At 35.5% G+C, this 21,736-nt stretch overlaps 2 protein-coding genes and 3 non-coding genes across 5 annotated transcripts; all 5 read right to left on the reverse strand.

The window, feature by feature from the left end:
• Positions 1-3,838: 3,838 nt before the first annotated feature.
• LOC141642356 (uncharacterized) lies at positions 3,839-7,054 on the reverse strand. Its single transcript, XM_074451144.1, has 5 exons — positions 6,319-7,054; positions 5,721-6,251; positions 5,080-5,600; positions 4,055-4,395; positions 3,839-3,854 (listed from the first exon to the last, which is right to left on the reverse strand). The coding sequence occupies exons 1-5, from the start codon at positions 7,052-7,054 to the stop codon at positions 3,839-3,841; spliced, it is 2,145 nt and encodes a 714-aa protein (XP_074307245.1).
• Positions 7,055-10,550: 3,496 nt separating this feature from the next.
• On the reverse strand, positions 10,551-11,927 carry LOC141642365 (protein RRP6-like 2). The gene has a single exon (XM_074451148.1). The coding sequence runs from the start codon at positions 11,925-11,927 to the stop codon at positions 10,551-10,553; it is 1,377 nt and encodes a 458-aa protein (XP_074307249.1).
• A 4,877-nt stretch (positions 11,928-16,804) lies between these two features.
• TRNAI-AAU (transfer RNA isoleucine (anticodon AAU)) lies at positions 16,805-16,878 on the reverse strand. The gene has a single exon. It is a non-coding gene; the product is annotated as a tRNA-Ile (tRNA).
• A 1,703-nt stretch (positions 16,879-18,581) lies between these two features.
• On the reverse strand, positions 18,582-18,655 carry TRNAI-AAU (transfer RNA isoleucine (anticodon AAU)). Its single transcript has one exon. It is a non-coding gene; the product is annotated as a tRNA-Ile (tRNA).
• A 1,121-nt stretch (positions 18,656-19,776) lies between these two features.
• On the reverse strand, positions 19,777-19,850 carry TRNAI-AAU (transfer RNA isoleucine (anticodon AAU)). Its single transcript has one exon. It is a non-coding gene; the product is annotated as a tRNA-Ile (tRNA).
• Between the last annotated feature and the right edge of the window lie 1,886 nt (positions 19,851-21,736).

Here is a 21,736-nt window from a genome sequence, read left to right on the forward strand (position 1 = left end):
TGGTAGTAGTCTTTTTTGTCTATGCCAGATGATGTGCATAGTAGTAGTTATTTTTAAGTGTGGCAACTATGGAGGTTGTGTCTGTGTACTCCGTTTTGATAATTTCTTTCAGTGCGTCTTGCTTCAGACGGTTGTTTTCCATCTTAAATAAGATGAATAACATGTAGGCATTCTAGGATAATTTTTTTTTTATTCTATGTCAACATGTTTACATTCTTTTTCACTTCATTTTCAGGGTAAAAATTGACATCTCTAGTTAAAACATTTTCTAGATTCAATGGTTACATTTTTTTTTTAAAAAAGGACAATATTTTTATCCGTCTTATTTCAGACGAGAAAACAGTCCGTATTAAATTAAAATTTGCGAATTTCTTTACCTTTTCTTTATGGGTTTATTATTTCTGTACGTTAATTACTAATCAACTGATTTAATTTTTAGGGTCCATAAATCTTTATACTCAAAGTAAGTGCAAAGAATAATTTAAATGAAGCACACACATTTTAGTTGATAGATTTAGTGTTATTTATTTCCTCAATAAGTCTCCCTTGTGACAGATATATCAGTAAGAAGTTTGTGACGGTTCAAGTTTATAATGGGTGAAGTACTACCCGTCGCAAACTTTCGACAGGTATGTCCTACAAGAAAACGAAATTTTTTGTATGGAGATTTAGATGTAGTAAAGAAAATGAAGTATAGCATTAAAAATATAACAATGATTATTATCATCCTAATCCATGTGTTAAAGCGAATGCAAGTAAGCTTATCATTTGCGAAGTTGTCATATTGAATTTGTCAACGTTGCCTTGTGATCACTCCAGTGGCACGATAAAATCTTTAATTTGTAGCATAAAATCAAATTGACAACCCAAACTAATCTCCTTTGAGTAATTTCTTGCGTACCATTACCAATTCCAAATTCATGGTCTCTAGACCAAACCCATACTCATAAAGCAATTATACCATTTCATCTTCGATGCAATCTCGAGTACTTTGTATATGTAAAATTTTGAATAATCTCAAACTATATGTAAAATGCACCCAAAAAAAGAAAGAAATAGCATTTGATTTTTCGTTGTGGCAAATCATCAAACACTTGTTAAGCATATTTGTAAGATAAATTACGAAAAAAAACAATAAGTACTAAAACACCAAAACTCATACAAACTTATAAGCACAATGTTCTCTAATACGAAAAAAACTCTACCTGAAACAAAAATTAAGGAAATAGATTTTGATTACCTCACCTAATGTTTATCTTTTTTTGTTCGATTCGGCAGGTAAATGTGTATCGGTAAGCCGTCGGAACTAAAAGAAACCAAATAAGCAATCCAGACTGTATAGTGATTGAAATTGAATAATATTGAAAATAAACAGACAAAGTAAACTATCAACTAAAATGATAGAAACATAGAAAACCAAAAAAAAAAAAAAGTAATGAAATGGGAAGTACAAATAATTGGAATAGATGAATGAAATAATATGGTGACAATTAAATAATATGGTAACACAACAAACACCTTTTTATTGAAAATTGAAGCTTCAGAAATGGAAGTAGAACACTCTACACCAACCACGACCTCTTCATCAACATCATCATCCAAGCGTTATGCTATAAAAAAAGCCATTAAAAATCCTAAAACTTCATTACTGTATATATGTTTAGACTATGTTACATCTTAAGTCACGAAAGTGGGAAATTACTAAAACCTTTGTCACCAAAGTTAGAAAGTTGTCAAAACTCAGTTACCAAAGTGTGTTTTACAGCATTATAGACAACCAAAGTGAAATTAGTTTAAACTTCATAAAATAGCTCCTTAACTTTTTTAACTAAATACTTGCTGACACTTCTGTTTCAGCATTTTCAGGTAGCAATACCAGTTTAGTTTATTTTCGTTGTTATGAATTGATTCCCATGCATCATGTACACTTCAATCTAGACTGGTAATCTCATTTATGAGTGATGTATCTTGGTTGCTTGATGGTGAAAACAGTAATGTAGCTTCCGTTATTGAACAGCTGTTGATGTCATATTGGACAACATGGGAGGGGCTTACTTTCACCGTTACATTGACAGCTTCAATTTTGATGGGCGTCTTTTCATCATCGGTCTTCAAGGTGGAGTGTCTACACAAGTGAACCTTGGAAGTATGCTTGCTAGGAGACTCACGGTGCAAGGTATGCAGAAATTTCTTGAACAAAATTTAACTAATGGAAATATCAAATTTTACTGAATTGTGCTTGCTGAGAAGACCATCCAATCTCGTATGTACAAATCTTCTAGAATATTATAAAAAAAATTTGCATTACAAATTTATTCCCTTTTTGGTCTTCTCGCAAACTCTAGCTTATAAAAAATTATTGTCTTTAACTTTCTCTGAACAAAAACTTTTTTCTTCTCTCAGCATGTGACAACTCTTACAACTCTTACTCAATGTAGGGTAGTAGCTGACAACTCTTACTGAATGTAGGGCAGTAGCTGTTACTCAGCTGTGTAGGGGCTGAAACACATGTTCGGATAGGGAAATGCATGTTATCTTCTTCACATTTTTCAGTTTTACTGCATATAAATGAACGTTTTCATCTTGACACCTACTACAATAACTGATTAATGCATGCATTTGTATATTTTTTTTTCTTTTTAGATAAGTGCGTGTCTTATGTCTTATTGTATTGAGATATACATGCTTTTTCCTTGCACTATCTATCTATAAAAAGGTTAAAGTGTTAGCTTCAATTTTCGCATTCATTTTCACATCCCGCATACAAACATAATAAAAAAAAATACTTTTTTTGGCGTTGGTATATAAGCTTGCAATCAGGGCAATAGCCTAGCTTACTTCCTCACTTTAAACAAAAAACTTCAGGTTAGTTTTTGTGTTTTACTTAGTTTGTCTACTACTTAATTAGCGATTATATTCAGAAAGGATGTTGTATCTTCTATAAGTTAACCCACACAGGTTTTCTTTAGTTATGATTTAAGGGAAAAAAAAATTGGATCGCTGGAAAAAAAAAAACAGAAATTTTGGACCCCGCGTTTTTTACCTAAAATATGTTTCCGTGAAAATCTATTACCTTTTATTTTATTTTTTAAAATATATGTTTCAGTGATAGTTTTAACAACCAATAACGAAAATAAAATTTTTATAAAAAAAATTACCTGTTTTACTTCTCTGTTGTATTTAAGCCTACTCTTTTTTACACGAGTACTATTTAATTGCTTAATATCATACGTATTAAATTTTTTTGCAAGAATTTTATTGTGTTACATATTTTTTTTTTTAAAAATACACTTTTATCGACTACAGGTAAAGACCTCAACTATGGAGTTTTTTTTATAGTTAAAAGACTCAACTTTCAAAATTCCCAGTTAAGGGACTCTTATATAATAATGTTAAATATTTTACGAGCACTATTAACAGCTACATTTCTATTGCCCAAAGTCCTAAACTGACATTAAAACTCCTTGCTCTGTTGTGATTGATAACCTTCGTCTTCTGTCCTCATCCCTTACATGTTGACCCAATCTTCACCTCATGTTCACCTTTCCTCCCTCACATGTTCACCCTTCCATTGAAATGAATCCTCCGCCGTTTTTAAATAAATAAACTTCACCATATTTTTTGGATAAAAGTGTTGCTGGAAAGGAGAATACAATAGATTACTATACCATTCATCCTAATTATTCTTTTACAATTTACCTCTGATCATATATCATGCAACCTTTGAAAGAAAAATCTCTACAATAAAGTTAGAAAAATCTCTACAGTAAAGTTAAGCATTAAACAAAAAAAACCGTGACCCCATCGCCAATATGTATAGCTTGCATTACAATATTATTTATTCATATATCCACCTAAATTTACAAAAATATCTTATCAGTATGAGAACTTATCCACATAACTACGGTTTAAAATCTAGCTATCGGTTATAGTCTCGGAAGCGGTGAAATCGGTCCCCACCTAATCGAGATAATTCTCAGTTATTTTGCGGCCAAAATCTCGTATTAGTAAAATAAAAAAAGTAATACAATACATCTCGATCACGATTTTGAACCATGATCGTATCATAGATTCACTTCCAGTAGCTTCAAAACCAGATATATTTCCACATCTATTCAAAACCGGAAGATTGGCTGCTACAATACCTGAACTTGCAACTGCAAGACAAATAAGTCCCCTTGCTCTTAGATTTGCAAGCAGTGTTGTGTACAAAAAAGTTTTTCCTGTACCTCCGGGGCCATCTAAGAAAAAAGAACCAGTCCCATTCTCTGTAACCCTTCTGTAAATTGTATCATAGGCAAGACGTTGTTCTTCATTTAACATGTTTACAACATTTATGTCTTCAGAACTTATTGGAATATTAAGCTCTTCTTCAATTTCTTTGGTTTTGAATGACTGAAATAATCAGCATCAAATTTCAGATCGCCAAAGTTGAAATTACTAAAACTCTTGCCCATTGATTCAAGTATGCAACAAATATTTGTAACAGTCATTTGTAACACTTTATGCCTTTGTGCAGGAAAAGCATATGCATAGTCTTACGACAATGAAGTATAGAATTTATCCCATAACAATCTTGGATTATTTGGCTGACAGTAAATGAGCAAAGTTGCAAATAATTTGCGTAGCACTGCTGGCATTTGATATTGAACTGCTTCTGCTAAGCATTGTTCAATTGAGTTATCTATTTTAAGCAATCCATGCATGTAAGCCGACTCTCTGAAAGAACTACATGTTATGCCATTTATTGATTTTAGATCATCAAAAGACTTCGGACCCCTAATGTTTGAGAGCAAAAGGCGTAAATAATACCGTTCTCCTTCTGAGGGGTTTGCATAAACCAAACGCCCTAAGGCAAAGCCTTTCTCCCTAGGAGTCCAAAATCTGTCCCTTCTTCTATTATGCCATACATAATATTCGGGAAGTTGACTGTATAATAAGGTCTGAGAGAAAGTATCAGTTTCGTTTTTGCTTGAAAAAAGCCGTTAACATTGTTCTGTTGCGGGATTCGTCATCCAAAACATTTCCAAGGTTTTCCCATGGCTGAAAACTAACTGTTTGCATGTTTCGTAAGTGTACTTGTAAAGGAACAACGTTAGGATGTATCTCGTTCAAATGAAATCCAAAAATTCTCCACGCTGCCTCCGGCGGGGAAATCCATCTAGCTGATTGGTACGCGGTAATCTCATCAAATGATTCTTGACCACTGCCACTTGGTTCAGTAACGGCAAAAGAAATACGGTCATGCCCCTTATATACATACTTGTACATATACTTGACTGCTTTAATTGTACAACATATCTCAACGTTTAGGTGGCAGTCATATTTGCCCAATAAGAATGGGTTATATGAAACAACCCATCGATTGTTAAGCCTCGATTTACGTACAGTCACTTGAACACCCGTACGCCTTCTACGATAAATTGGATACGAATCACGGCCGTTTGTTGTTGTATCTGCAAACTCATGAGGGTAATGGTTCTTACACATACCATTAATCATACAAGGATTATCAGGGTTTTTTCTACCGCATGGACCATGCATCATATGACGAACAACTGCAGAGAAAAGATGAGGGTTCTCGGTAGCATCAGGTAATTCTGCAGAAACAAATTAATCATACCGGTCAGGCATTCTGATTTTGCTTTCAGAATCAAGAATGATTAGAAAATGTGCATGTGGGAGCCCTCGCTTTTGGAACTCAACGACGTAAACGTAACCGGCAACATTACCAAATATTTTCTGAACACAGATGTCCTTTTTTAACTCAAAAAGTTTTGATCGAAAAACACGAAAAATAAGATCAGGTCTATTCTGCGCTTCTTCACAAGGCAATAATTCTCGTTCTATTTCTGGCCATCGAGGGTTGCACGTCATAGTCAGAAATATATCTGGTTTTCCATAACGTTGCACGATCGCCATAGAACAAAGATAGCGACATCGGAAATCACGATCACACCCAATAAAGCTAGCAGCTAGTATAAAAATTCGGCCAATATTTGCGCCTCGTGTGTATCCAGAGTTGTAGCTGTCAATGATTCCTTGATACAGGTCCGCGCAAATTATATTTTGATTATTTCTTATGTAATCAAGTTTCGTTGTCTCAATTTTAATATACATATCGACTGTATATTGTTGGAGAAGACGACCGCTTCTTAGTAAAATCGATGAATCGTTTGGACGAATCTGCAATTGGTAGCAGTAGTACTCTCTACAAGATATTTTTTTCTCAGATGCAGAAGTATCTGCAACTGTACATAAACAACAGCTTTAGCTACTGTGTTGTTAAAAAAAAAAAAAAAATCTGAAAGCACAAACCTTGTTCTTCGTTTTCAAGTAAATCATCAGCTGTTTGTATAAGAACTTCATTAATCGGAAAAGTTTGGGGTTCAGGACGACGTCTAGGATGCCTGCTGACTCGATAAATACGTCTATGCCATCCACTTTCGCCAAAAGGAAACAAAAGAGGATAGTGCAAAGGATCATAGCAACCGTAATAATGTAATATTCGGTGACTTGTTTCAGAAATAGCATATATGACGACATCATGCCGAGGAGGATGTGATGAGTTTTCATCATCGACCCAAATCGCCGCAACCTGCGATGCCGTTGGAGCGTTGTGCATTCTTTGATCCTGGATTGGATCTGATTTTATTAAAATACGACTTTCCTCGTCTATAGCCACTTCTCTTAGAGATCTGAAGAATTGAGTGTATGGGTTCATTTCCATAACGCGCATCGGAATACGAATCTCAGTCTGCTCAATTTCGTCATAAATCTGAAGTCTATGCCACAATTCTCGATCTGTATCGAAAAAATACAGTTGTATATATCTAGGTTGTTCTTCAGTCGGCAAAATGTCGTTAATGAATTGATAAACTTGGTCTTGAATTCTAAACGTATAAACGCCACGATTTCCCTGCGCCAGTTCACGGTCTTTCTTAACTCCAAAGGAAGTAAAAGCGAAAGAACTATTATACAACAGAACATACTTTCTGAAATTTATAGAGATATCGTCATTTGACATGAACAACATGCGGAGTTCATTCGGCATTACGTTCTGTGCTAGACATATATCTCTTTGGCAGCAGCAAAATTTTTTCGATTCATTTTTGAAAACTTTTGCGCCACAGTGTAAACACAATGACGGCAAAGGAAGAACGGCTGGATGTTCCGGAGGAATTGTAAAACCTTTAAAGTTATTAACAACGATTTAATAAAGTGAGTTGTGGAATGTGGAAATTGGCTATAAACCACTGAAACGGAATGGAAAAAGCCATATATGTTTGCAGGGAGAAGTCGTTACCCTTTAGAATAGTAGGTGATGAAATTGAACGACTTTTCTTTTGTGGCTTATTTGTACGGGAGCACGATGCAATGGTTTTCAGTAGATTCATATTCTATAGATTTTATGAATATGAAAGCACCTCTGCTAAAAACACAAGTAAAATATCTAAATAAAACAACTGTACATAAATCAATACAAAAAAATGAAACAGAAAAAATACGAAAATAAACAATAATTCTCCAAACAAAATTAACGTGTAAATTAATTAAAATAAATTAGCAATGCGTAATTGGTTTTCTCTAGCTAGTATTTTGTTGCTAAGTTTATGTACATAATACCATAAAAAAAATTAAAGTTAATTTTCCTTGTAAACAAAATGTGATAGGTAGTAAGATAGAGTAAACGATTTTCATTTATGAACTATGAAAAGAAAAAAAATTCAGAAAAAAAATCTTAAAAAAATATATAATATTAAACACTTATATAATTCTCGTTATATAAAAAAAATATAAAAAAAAGTTTTACAATATTTTTTCCTATTTGGTAAAACCATTAATGAAACCTTTTATTTAAAATAATTTTAAAAAATAATAAGAAATTATTTGAGATATAACATAATGTAGGTAAATGCTTCCAAGACTTAAAATTTTAAACCAAAATAAATTATGTATAGTTGTAATCAAAATATGAAAAAAATTGTTTACAAAAAAAATATAATATTAAAAACTTATGTGATTCTCGATATATAAAAAAGAATATAAAAAAAATATTTACAATATTTTTTCTTATTTGGTAAAACAATTAATGAAACCTTGTATTTAAAATAATTTTAAAAATTAATAAGAAATTATCTAAGATATAACATAATTTAGGTAAATGCTTCCAATAGTAAAATTTAAAACCAAAATAAATTATGTCTAGCTGTAATCAAAATATAAAAAAATTGTTTTAAAATAAACAATATTTACTAATAAGTTTAAACGGAATTATAATTCACCATAATATTAACTTATTGATTACATAATTTTTTTTAAAAAAAATTAAAAGTACAGCCAATATGATATTCACTCATAAAAAAATTAGTAATTAACTAAAAGAAAAACGCGTTCGGAGGAAAAAAAAACTTTAAAGTTTTTATGTTAAACTAACGAAATAGATTACGACTATTGTTAGTTTTAAACTTAGGAAATAGAGTACGATATATCTTCTTGAGTGTAGGTCATCGTTTATGTAAGTTAACTTACACTGTAATTTTATATTTTATATCGCGCAAAGCTTTTTCGACGGTATTGAATTTTACCCTAGATACAACAGTTCCCTATTTTCGTAATTTTAGTATCTTTTGGATTTTTTTTTGTACTTTTTTTTTTCTTTAAAAAATGCTAATAATTAGGCTTCCTCATTTCGTGTTCTTGTATCATATGTATCCTCCACGTTATACATTTTGTCGGCATAGTATACATAAACCGGCTTATACATTTTTTTTTCAAAGTAAAAGTACAGCCGATATGATATTCATCCATAAAATAATCAGGACGATCAATATAATAAAACTGATTTATAAAAAGCCTAGTATGATAAAACTCTGATTTTCAAATGGCACCTAGAAATGGAGTCTAAAATCCATTAAAGTTCTTGCTCTAGAACATTGGATTAGCGGGATATCGGTCGGAGTTTGCGTAATGACATCATTATCATACATTGATGCAAGGCTCTACAAAATGTTGTAAGGGTATTTTGTCCCCGTACAAACAAAAAAGCCTGTGAAAAAGTTTGATAGATACCTCATCGTAATTGAATGTAGATAATCTTAGTTCATATGAAGATAATCATTAGTTTATTACTGGTTATTATAAACGTCGAAACTGATAATTAATATAGAAAACCTCTTGTATTACACTATATAATTTCTGGAAGTCATAGTAGAAAAATAGGGACTATCTTGAATAAGCCTATGTTGTTCCCAAATGGCCGCACCAAGGCGCTTGGACTCCGTCTCTGACTTCTCACAGCTTGGAACAACTGCTTATTTTTGTAAAGTTTTCGGACCCCAGTTCTGGTCAGGTCAGTCCATACTTGAACCAAACCCATTTCAGTCCGACCAGGATGACCAATTACCTTTACTAATACATAATCAGACCAATTACCTGTTCAGTTTCTTTACCAATCAGGGTGATGACCTTTACTACTTGCATTCTGCTAGCACTAGAAATTCGATAAGCTCTATTGCTTCACCACCTCTTAAAAGTTGGCGATGTCCAGTGTAGTGTAGCTAGGCCAAGCTATTCTACCATCGAAATTTCTAGTGCTAGCAGAATGCAGTTCTGCACCTCAGTAACACCCCCTGGCAATATTGCAGTGGCAACCATGATACAGCTGTGTTTAAGTCCGAACAGCCCTCAACTGTGATGATTCGAGTGTGATCTTCTATGACAATATCTGCAATCGGCTTTAAATAAACTGAGGCCTAATATTATTGGTGACTCTGATCGCATGGTCTATCCAATTATATTGCCAATTCAATCCAAGAGCGCTACTCTATCAATGCTCATCGTGTACCTCACCTTGAAGGAAACAGCCCGAGAGCAGTGAAGGGGTGTCACATAGCATGGGAGAAGAGAGTTTTTGCTACCTCGCTCTCGCTCAGTACGCTGTTCTATTAATACTCTAATGTCTAGCAGTCTGCTAGGTAGCATCATATGGAATAATTAAGATGTGTTTTTTTTTTTATTTCACAGCCTATTAAGATAACAATCGTAACACAATTATCAGAGATCTTACTGTCTTAAAAATCAAGCTACAAAAGCAGTTGAGAACGGTATAATCGCATGCTGGTGCAGTATACAGAAAGGAGTGTGTTGTTTTTGTACTTCTATAGTGCTACAAATTTTTAAATTTACCAATTGTTGCTGATTTGATGAAGGTTGCAAGTCACCATCTTTGAACGGATAACAACACGAAAAAACTACTGACATTAAATGTAATCAGCTTCGCGTTGATCAATGCATCATGTACCGACAGGAATAGAACATTGCCTTTTTGCTGTCAATTTAGTCGTTCAGGCATGTAAAATGTCTTGTTGCAGGTATTATTACACCTGTTTGCAATTAGCCTACAAAAGATTATTTTTCTGTCTGATTTTCGAGTTTGTAACGATTAAAATTGAATGATAATAAAAACAACAATTGGATCATAATTTTGATGCAACATCAAAGACTGTACAGTTAACTAGGAACAACATTAGAGAGTAATTAAAAGAAAATCAGCAGATTTGATATTGATAATATTGGGGAACAGTACAATACACCGGATTCATAAGTTCCGGATGTTTTGCAGAAATGTAATACCCAGGTGGGTAAACAACATTAACATAACATGCCTGAGGCTGAGGATATACAGCAGTAACATAATAACCCTGTGGCCTGTTCATCTGATACATGTACTGCATCTCGAGATGCGACTGTTTGGTGTTGGCATCCTCTGGCATACCCTTTTGTTTTGAGTAGTCGATTTGAGCCACATTCTGGTTGCTATCTAAGTTTCCAATAATCTTCAGAAGTTCACCAATGTTATCCAGAATTAAGGGGTGATTTTGGCAGTTATGTGCTTCGGCAATAGCTAGGAACTCGGATTCTGTTCTTGGGAGTTTTTGACACAACTCGATCAACAATTTGTTGGGCAGGACATACCCAGTACTCTCGTCCTTGTCTCGTGCAATGCGGTCCCGACACTTACATAGCCTTGCAGCAACATTAGTTTGATCTGAATCCAATCCAGCATCACCCAACCCGAACAATTTCTTATATGAATCCTCATTAAACAGCTCTTTCTTATAGAGCGATTTGCATACATTATGGCTCCTCGAATACACCTCAAGCAACGGATCATCATATTCAGTGGACCCACACCCAGCAACAAGCTGAGACCTCATCTTGTCATAAATGTACAGAAGGTAATGCGTGTCTTCACGCGCATAATGGAGCATCTCACGAGGCAAAGGCCGAATCCTCCAGTCCGAAGTCTGAAATTGCTTATTTGCAGACACTCCACAGAAGTAAACAAGGAGATGAGCCAAACTATTGCGCTCCATTTTCAACACCCGAGACGCTTGCATGGTATCAAACAAATTACAAACAAAAATCCCGAAATCACGTTGTAGCCATAACACGTCGTTTCCAGCCCCGTGCATAATCTTCCTTTTCTTGGGGTCCAAGAAAACGGCCCCTAGGTACTGACCAATAAAGTGGTACAACTTGAGTGTATCAACCACAAAATCCTCCGTCCTAGTCGAAATCTGCATCAGACATGTCAGACCTTGAAAAGAACGGTAGTTGTTCGCCTCGAGATCTACTGCAAACTCGTCCGCCACCTCTAGCTTGCTCCTCAAGCACTCCAGCCCTTGGACTGTATCAACGTAGGTGAAAGGTGTTGTATCTAGGTCGCCAGGTTTAATAATGGGTTTGTTAGGGTGAGGAGGCTGATCAACTAAATCGGAGGCTGGATAATGTGTAAGCTCGTTTGGAAGTTGGGATACGACGAACCGAGTGGTGTTAGAGTTGTCGGGTTTAATAGAGTAGATATCCTGTGGTTTGGGGATATTAGGTACGTGAAAAGGGATACTCATACTCATTGTTGCCATTGCTGAAATTAGACAAGAAGGATATATGAGATTAAAGTTAGGAATTTTGTTGGTTGTCTGTTTAAAAGTGATATATATATATAGAGAGAGAGCGAGACTTAGAGAGGCCGGTGGTTTGATTTCCTAATTAGTCTCAGTCATGGAAACCGTGGACGACTGGGACTGGACGAGTGGGGATTATGTTCCTAAATTATGGAAAGTTTACACAACTACTCAAATTAAGACTAATCCATTTTATTTTTAGATTTCTTTATTAATTGTTTTTTTTTTTATTTTTTAGAATTGTCTTTGATCGATAATTTGATTTTCTACCCACAATTTGGTCATCTTGTTGTCTAATAATTATATTGACTCTCTTCCATTCCATTGGTCTTTATGCTAAAAGTAAGGAAAACAAACGATCGGAACGAAGGGAGAATGTATTATGCGTTTTAAAGAAATGTATTTCCTCCGTTGTGGTCATTTGTTTACCTATTTCATTTATGGGTGGTGTTGAGTCATTTTTTCTACCTTTCTGTATTTAGAATATTATTGAAGGATAATTTGATAATCCACATAACTCGTTGTCCACTTGGGACTCTCAATAACATGACCCACAAACGGTCCGCTCCCCTCTCATCGGTCTTTGTGCGAAAACCAGAGGTAAACAATTGACCAGGGCAAAGTGAGTATTCTTTTAATTTTTAAAATACAATAGAGGCCTAAAGGATAGACTATGGCTAGAGCGGTCTAGAGGTGGCAAATTGGGTTAATCGGGTCGGATTAATTTGAGTCGGGTGATTTCGGGTCTGTTATATTTTGGATCGAGTGATCGGGTCAATTCGGATTTTAGGTTAATTTCGGATGACCTATTATCGGATTATTTGGGACGGGGTCACTTTCGTATGGGTCGTTTTGGGCTCAGGTCGCTTTCAAGTTAATGTCTAAACTACTATGGTTAGTACTATTTTGATTAAGAAATATTATTTTATAAATTTAACTATTTATTAGGATGGTTGTAGTCAATGAAACTTTATTTTGATATGTATAAGATCAATATGACTTGGTACACGTCAATTCGAATCATTTTGGACCTGGTTAATAATGGGTCGGGTCATCTCGGGTCGGTCAACAATGGGTCAATCAAAGTTCGGGTCGGGTGTGGGTCGGATCGGATCGGATCAAACAAGTTCAGGTTACTTTTGGGTCTTGGGTTAGCCTTTTCGGGTCGGTTATTTGGGTCAGATCCATTTTGTCAAGTCTAACTATGGCTTATAATAATTTTTTTTTTAACATAAGAATAAGTTATTGTCATATTTTATCCGCTTAAAAAACATAGTTTTAACTTTTAAGCCATACAAAATTACACAAATTTGTTTATTGAACAATTATAATCATTAATATTTGACTAAAGAAACAAAATGGATAAATATTACACTGAAAGATTTAAATTGATGATCGTTCTTGAGAAGTATACTTGCTTGATTCAAGGGATAATTGATTGTCTTGATTGATTCTTGTGATTTGTTAATATTGGTAGGAATATTGTTAATAAGAAATCATGTACCGTATTATATGCAAATCATGCAATAGTTGTTATCACATATTTAAATCGTGATTCGTATTGATATTAAACACAAATTCTTGTTTCAGACGGACATTTTTCGTCTTATTTTTCAGACGGCATATGTGACCATTTTATAGTTAAATGTAACCACAATGGTATAGACAGTGTTACCGCTTATGGTAACTGGTTTCACATACCGATTTTACTCTTTCACATACGTCTTGTACCATTTTACCCTTGTCATTTTTTTTCTCTCTCACTTAATTAATATTTTTCATCTCCCTTTCCTTCCGCTTCCATCAGTAACCCACTCCGTCCAACCGTACTCCGGTCGATCAGTACTCCGGCTGACCATACTCTGTCTACGCCCTTGTCCTGCCTTCCCTCCCCAGCCCGCTCCTCTCCCTCCCTTGCATACTGCCTACTCAGCAAAGTGCTCAATTGAGAAGAGAACACGCTAACTAGACTATACCTAATCTGCTATTCATCATATTCAATCTTTACATTGGTCATTGGTGGCGCCGATTTCGGGCCTTTGGTTGCTCAATCATATACACGATAACAGTAGTTTTTCCAACCATTCTTGATTTAGCATTGGCATCACTGCTTCACATTTAAGCAGCCAAGAAGGCATCTGACTTTTTTTATATGAGATTTTTTCATTATATTATCGTTGGGTAAGGTTAAAAAAAAAAAAAGAGAATTTGACTCACACGTCAAACATCCGTTAGAAATGTCAGATAAACCACTAAAATATTTGACTCACAATGAGAAAGCAATAGCTACGGCGTACAACAAAGCACACCGCGTTTAACCTCACATTCACCCGTCTCGCAATGTGGAGAATTGATAAATTGTAAACTCTAACAGATAACAATTGATAGAAAAACTTCAATAAACCCTAATAATTTAAAAAAAAAAACATATTAATAATTGTTAACGACTAAATTATTTCACTAATTTGACAATTTATATCCATTGTTCAAGTGTTTAGATCAATTAGATTGGATTTTAGAGAAAAAGATACATGTAAAACTTAATTTGGGTAGGTTTAGGGAGAAGGGTATTATATGGAAAATTAATGAAAAAATGTATGTGAAAGAGTAAAATTCGTATGTGAAAAAGTACCTCCGCACATTTAACTGTAAAATGGTTACAAAATCTCGTCTTATTATTTCAGATCAAAAAGACCCGTCTAAAGCAAGACGCACTGGATATTAAAAACTACAACAATTAACTTCACAATGGCGTTAATTATAATTCATACTTGTATGAAGAAACATCGATTATACCGGGTATATTCGTACATAAGCGATTTTATTTAATCGTGATCGTTGTTTTAGAGAGAATGTATTTTGCAACTTTGTGTTTAGTTGATTTTAATCGTGATCGTTGTTTTAGAGAGTGTATTTTAATTCATACTATGTCGTGCTGCCAACACAAAAAGGCCACGGCCATGTCGTGTGGCCAAGAAGACACACCCACGGCCATGTCGTGTGCAAAACACGACACACCCATGACCATATCGTGCGACTAACATGACAATTCCATGGCTACGGCGTTCACCCAACATGACATACCCACAACTAAGTCGACCACCCGCACCACGCACTCACTGCTACGACACACCATAGGCTATCGTAATTACTCGAAATGATGTTGAATTTAGGGATTTTGCATTTTGGATTGCCAATGATCTAACCTTTTTTTTTAATCCTAAACTTAATTACCAATTACAAAAATTAAACTAAATAGATTCAAAACTAAAGAGAGTTAGTTGCCTTAATTGTTATTGTAAATCGTCAATGTTTAAGAAATTTGTTAGGGAGGGAAGTGAAGGATTAATTAATGTCGTAAAAGTGTGGTGGGAGAAGAGCTGTATGTTTGATGATGACGAATTGCACTATTAGGCAGATTAATGTAAAGGGCAATTTTGTCATTTGCACTGGCGTTAATAGTAATTCCCAATGGCCGCAACTACATGCTTCGACTCCACCTCTGCCTTCCCTTCTGGTACCTTGGACAGTTTGTACCCCAACCTGAGGTCGGCCGTGTATTTCTTGGATGGCGTTCCAATTCCATACATTTCCAAACCTACTCGGCCTATCTGTCTGTCGGCGATGGCTGTGATAGATGATGACACGAGCTGAGACACACTAACATACAAAGTACCAAACCGCTTGTCAGCAAAGCACCAGCCACCCTCATTAAAGATTTGAAAGCGCAGAAAATCAGAATCCAAATTCACGTGTTTGAACTTCAAGAAGGCGCTTCCTTTGGCATCAAGGTCTGTGATATGCTCCTCGGATGCTGAAGAATGGTCATGGAAGAGTGTTGTAATCATGTAGGATTTCTTCTTCATCCTTTTCAGATTTTTTTCTAACGTAACCACGCAATCTAGTGCAAGCTCATACGTGGTTATACACTCCATTATTATTTTTGATTGTTGTTGTAATGAATTGAACAAATCCTTGAAGGGTGATTGTTAAGGGTATATATAAGGCAGTACGAAAGGTATGTGAAGGCGAAACAAAGTAGGAATAGGATTTGTTAAGAGTCCTGCTTGAGCACAAATTATACAACTGGATTAACGTGTATAATGCAAATACAGCATCCATTCAAGATCAGGTTGTTAATTATTAGGGAGTACTAATGTAATCAAGGCAAGCTATTCTACCTTGAAAAGTTCTACCGCTAACAGAATGCTACGCACTTCTGCAGCAGCATCCACGGTCCAGCAACATCTAGTACAAGCTCATAGGACGTCCTCCCGGAGGACACAAGTATTTTCCGCTGTAGGCTCAATGGTCTTATACTTTTTTAAACAGTAATGAAACCCAAGGGACTGATCAAGTGATCAACTAACCGCTGGCTTTTCAAGCTCGGACACGTACAAGAACGTTCAGATTTGCAGGCTGTAAGTTTGTAACTGCTATTTCATGTAAAAATAGATTCGGTAAAATTGTTTATAAATGGGACTCCATATTCTAAAAGTAATACTCCGTACAGACTAACTCCAGTTAACCAAGACTTGGAACCATATCATTCCCAATGGCCGCAGCTACAATGAATTGAATAAATCTTGGAAGGGTGATTAGTTGAAGGGCAGTATGAAGTCACATTGTTTTATGACATACAATAGAACTGAAACCAAAGGAGGCCAATTCATAACGTTAGTATCAACCCGTTTGCTTCTTGAATGACTTTACAAGCTCATTCATAGCTGAACCTTTCTTTACTGATCTTTCCGTCTCTGTTGGCATCAGAATTCAGATTCACCCAATTGAAGTTCAAGCATAAAAATAAAAAAATAAATTTATGACTGAAAAAATGGCCTATGCAGGTCTCGAACCTGCGACCTTCGCGTTATTAGCACGACGCTCTAACCAACTGAGCTAATAGGCCTTCTTGTTCATTCATTAGTTTCATTTAAAACAAATGTCACTAGTACATATGACGGAGTAGAGGTGACAGTGCGAAATGCTCTTCTTCCTCACAGAGCGTCCCGGTTCGAGATTTCTGGCTTCAGTGTTTCCAAAATTGTGGCAGAGTTAAAGACTTTAGTCGGAAGAAAAAAGCAGCCCACCTTAAATCGAATGCTAGCAGGTAGGTGGATCTTCTGCTGCGTTAGCCAAAATTTGATCCCATAATTCCTCGTATTAATTGTCTCTTAAGTAAGGGTCTCTTGGTTTGTCTTAGGTTATGATTTGGTTTGTATAAATACGTTAATTTGATAATTTTCTTTAAGATAGGTTGTTATTACTGATGTAATCAGGCGGCCAAGCTATTCTAGTTTCAAATTTTCTGCTGCTACCAGAATGCTACGCACTTTTACAGCAGCATCCGCAGCCTACCAGATTTTAACTCCGAATAACAATCCTCAAGGCCTCAACTCTGTGTTTGATGATCCGAGCATGGTCTTCTATGACGCTATCTACAATCTACAATCGGCTTTCAAAAGACGAGATATATAACTGATCCAGGACTAACATTATTGGTGACTGATCAGTTTACCAAGTACTTCTGCAGCAGTATCCACAGTCCAAATCAACTTTTTTTTTTTTACTAAAACGACAAATATTAAAGAAGAATATGAATGAATTGAATTGTTTTATAGCAATTCAATAATTCATTCATAATACCATAACAGTTGGCCTTCAGAGTGTATGATTGCTTGAGGCTCAAACTGTACACCAGATTAAAGTTACAACTGTTATTATGGAGTCTGAAACAGAAAGAACTCCTTTAATAGACAAGTTTACTGTAACCGTTTTGCTTGTCTCTCACGAACTTAAGCGTCATTCTCGAGCATAAAGCACATGATTTGCATTCTAGCTTAGCCTAAACTTAGCAGAGTTAAACTTAAATCATGTAGAACAAAAATGATTCAGGAACACAAACGATTCAGTAATCAAGATGATTCGACAACATGTGCTCAAGATGAATATGAATGAACTGGTTTTATATACAGTATTCACTAAAATTGTTCTTACAACAAAACTGAAAGTACAAACTAATAAGTCGAACTAAACGGAAACCAAAGGAGTACGAAAACTAGGGAGGACACAAGTATTTTCCGCTGTAGGCTCAATGGTCTTATACTTTAATAACAGTAATGAAACCCAAGGGACTGATCAAGTGATCAACTAACCGCTGGCTTTGCAAGCTCGGACACGTACAAGAACGTTAAGATTTGCAGGCTCTAAGTTTGTAACTGCTATTTCACGTAAAAGTAATACTCCGTACAGACTAAATCCAGTTAACCAATACTTGGAACCATATCATTCCCAATGGTCTCAGCTACAATGAATTGAATAAATCTTGAAGGGTGATTAGTTGAAGGGCAGTATGAACTCACATTGTTTTATGACATACAATAGAACTGAAACCCGGCCGCAGCTAGACAGTTACCTCTCATAGCAGAGTTGAACAACAGCTACCAAAGACCAAAGACAGCTCTAGAACACCCGTTTGCTTCTTGAATGACTTTACAAGTTCATTCATAGCTGAACCTTTCTTTACTGATCTTTCCGTCTCTGTTGGCATCAGAATCCAGATTCACCCAATTGAAGTTGAAGCATAAAAAAATAAATTCATGACTGGAAAAATGGCCTATGCAGGTCTCGAACCTGCGACCTTCACGTTATTAGCACAACGCTCTAACCAACTGAGCTAATAGGCCATGTTATTCATTAGTTTCATTTAAACCTAATCTCGGTAGGACAGTAGTACATATCACGGAAGAGTGTTGTCTTCCTCGCAGAGCGTCCCGGTTCGAGATTTCTGGCTTCAGTCTTTCCAAAATTGTGGTAGACAGAGTTAAAGACTTTAGTCGGAAGAAAAAAGCAGCCCCCGCTAAATCGAATGCTACCAGGTAGCCTACTGCAGTGAGATTTACATCGGCCAGGTACTTTTGCAGCAGTATCCACTGTCCAAATCAATTATTCTACTAAAAAAATAACAGCGACAAATATTAAAGACGAATATGAATGAATTGAATTGTTTTATAGCATTCACTAAAATAGTTGTTACAAAAAACTGATTAATACAAACTAGTTCAATTCAAAGACACCAAAGGATCACCAAAACTTGGACCACTTCATAACCCCATACGGCCATACACACCCGAACCTTGTAGATTGATCTTTCTGTCACTTTCACCAAATGATGACAAGCTCAGACACAACAACATCAAGACCACCAACATGTTGTATGTCAGATTAATGTTTCTGAAGACGAACTGTTATGGTATTATTAAGGAAAACCCCGGCTCGATTAAGCTTATTATGTTAATTCAGTTAAGGGATGGTATTCTAGTCTCTAGAGTGTATGATTGCTTGAGGCTCAAACCGTACGCCAGATTAAAGTTACAACTGTTGTCATGGACTCTGAAACAGAAACAACTCTATCAAGAAACCATTTCAACCAAAAGCCTAAGCTAATGGTTGGAGTCCCAAGATCGGGTTTATACTCTAACAAACTCCTTTAATAGAGAAGTTTACTGTAACCGTTTTGCTTGTGTCTCGAGAAAGCTTTAAGAACCAACCTTCTAATTTTCGCTCCTATCATACTCAGTTTTGCATGAACTTAAGCGTCATTCTCGAACATAAAGCACATGATTCGCATTCTAACTTAGCCTAAACATAGCAAGAGTTTAAACTTAAATCATGTAGAACAAAGATGATTCAGGAACACAAACGGTTCAGTAATTAAGATGGTTTGATAACATGTGCTCAAGATGAATATGAATGAACTGGTTTTATATACAGTATTCACTAAAACTAAACAGAACAAAAAAATAAATGGCCTATGCAGGTCTCGAACCTGCGACCTTCGCGTTATTAGCACGACGCTCTAACCAACTGAGCTAATAGGCCATGTTGTTTCTTGTTGCAAGGTTGTTTTATATAGCGGGTACGCTTCTCATAATTGTATAAAAAAACCTACCTAAGGAAGAGTATCATTCACCTGAATAGGATGCTAACGTTATTTCTGTAATGTGTATCTGAAGTACTTACTCTGGCAAATGATTCATGTATATCAGTAGTATATATGTAATATTATTGTTTTATTGTTAGACGGACTCATGATAACGTGAAATCGTTGGGACATCAACCCAACAAAAAAGTTTAAATGCTAATAGTTTAACCACGGTTCGCGTGTTTAGGTAAACTAATGACTTTACCACTTTCAGGAAGTGAACATAATGCAAGGCCACGATCGGCTTTGGTGAGCCAGAACGTGGGGTGCTCTTGCCTTGTCACAAAAAAAAAAAAAAAGAATGAGCTTAAACGATAGAGCAACTGATTGGTGAGGATCAGTTTGAACAATCTAAAAGCGGCACGAGTTTATCCATCGGGAACCATAATCTCGATGTCCACGATGCAGCACACATAATTCACTAGAAGAAGACTGATTTGATCTTGTCGTACAGGTTGTCAACGAGCAGAATGCGGCTCTGCTCCTCAAACCTCAAGAACGTCGTTTCGCAGCAGCATTCCCTATCCAGGTGTGATTGAGTCCAACTTGTTTTATAATTGTTCTAAAACATAGTTCGGAGGATGTTTATCCATTTAATTAGTCAATTCAATCATGGTAAAATGAACGAAGAGCAATTGAGAACGGTCTCAATTAACATAGTAGAAGAGAGATCAGACGACTATAACCTTGCTCAGAACACAATTTTATCTATGCCCTCATACTCATCGCTTTGTGTACGTCGCTAATGATGTGTGTATTATTGCACGATGACCTCTTAAGGCAAACAATTCATGAAACACTGGCAACCAGCAACCTATACTTTAGTTCTTCACTTCCTCTGCTCTAACGACAACTGGAAAATGCAACCATGCATCTCTACTCGTATGATCGTATCTACGTAATTACGTAAATGAGTCCATCATCACGGATTCAAGATTCAAATATTATCGAACTAAAACTCCCATAGCACACTCTGTCTAAATTAGTTGAACCTCTGCTCAGCTGATCATCAATAAAACTGGTCTTAATTCTCCAAGAATTGAGCTTAAAAACGTATTTGAAGTTCGTATAATTTCTCAATTACCAAGTATCCCATGAAATAATGAAGTATCCCATGAAGGTGCGTGTTCGGTTTATCCTATAATTTGTATTACGAATTTTCTAACATGTGCTGTAAGACCACATGATAATAAGTCATTTAAGAATATATATTTAAAGTTCGTTATTTCACTCGGTAACCAGCAATACGTGAGTATGTATGAGTAATTGAGTATGACAGTGTATGATCCAAGTCATAAGCACTTTTTAAATTTTTTTGGCAACTATAAATAAGTCTATAGCAAATCAACACACGTCTTTCACATATAATAAAGGTCGCCAATTCTTCGAGAAATAGCTTTATATTCCCTCCGTTACCGTCATTTGTTGTCATTTGGTTTTGGCATAAACACTAAGGAAAGAGGAAGGGACCAATTACTAAATGACAAGTGGAATAAATTTAGTGTGAATGATCAAATTACTCATCGAATTCATTCTTAAAATAGAAAGGACAACAAATGACTGAGACACCTAAAAATAGAAAAAGACAACAAATGAACCAAAAAAAAAAAAAAAAAAAAAGGAGAAAACCGTGTATAGCAACTACGGAGTAGGTTCAATAGTAATACTATTGTGACAAGTCCACCTTAGTCACCCCAGAAAAATCGGACCCAACTATCATACATTCATACTATACGTCTATGGTTTCATACAAGGTTGAAAGAAATCGAAAAGAGATGATCGA

This window comes from Silene latifolia, chromosome 1 (assembly GCF_048544455.1).
Source record: "Silene latifolia isolate original U9 population chromosome 1, ASM4854445v1, whole genome shotgun sequence".
NCBI classification, from domain to species: Eukaryota; Viridiplantae; Streptophyta; class Magnoliopsida; order Caryophyllales; family Caryophyllaceae; genus Silene; species Silene latifolia.

Excerpts from the sequence above, each read along its gene's own strand:
- LOC141642365 (XM_074451148.1), bottom strand. The coding sequence starts at position 11,927 with ATGGCAACAATGAGTATGAGTATCCCTTTTCACGTACCTAATATCCCC.
- LOC141642356 (XM_074451144.1), bottom strand. The coding sequence starts at position 7,054 with ATGCCGAATGAACTCCGCATGTTGTTCATGTCAAATGACGATATCTCT. Across the intron at positions 5,601-5,720 it reads AATATTTGGTAATGTTGCCG|AATTACCTGATGCTACCGAG; the intron begins GTTACGTTTACG and ends TTGTTTCTGCAG. Across the intron at positions 4,396-5,079 it reads CTAACGTTGTTCCTTTACAA|TCATTCAAAACCAAAGAAAT; the intron begins GTACACTTACGA and ends TGATTATTTCAG.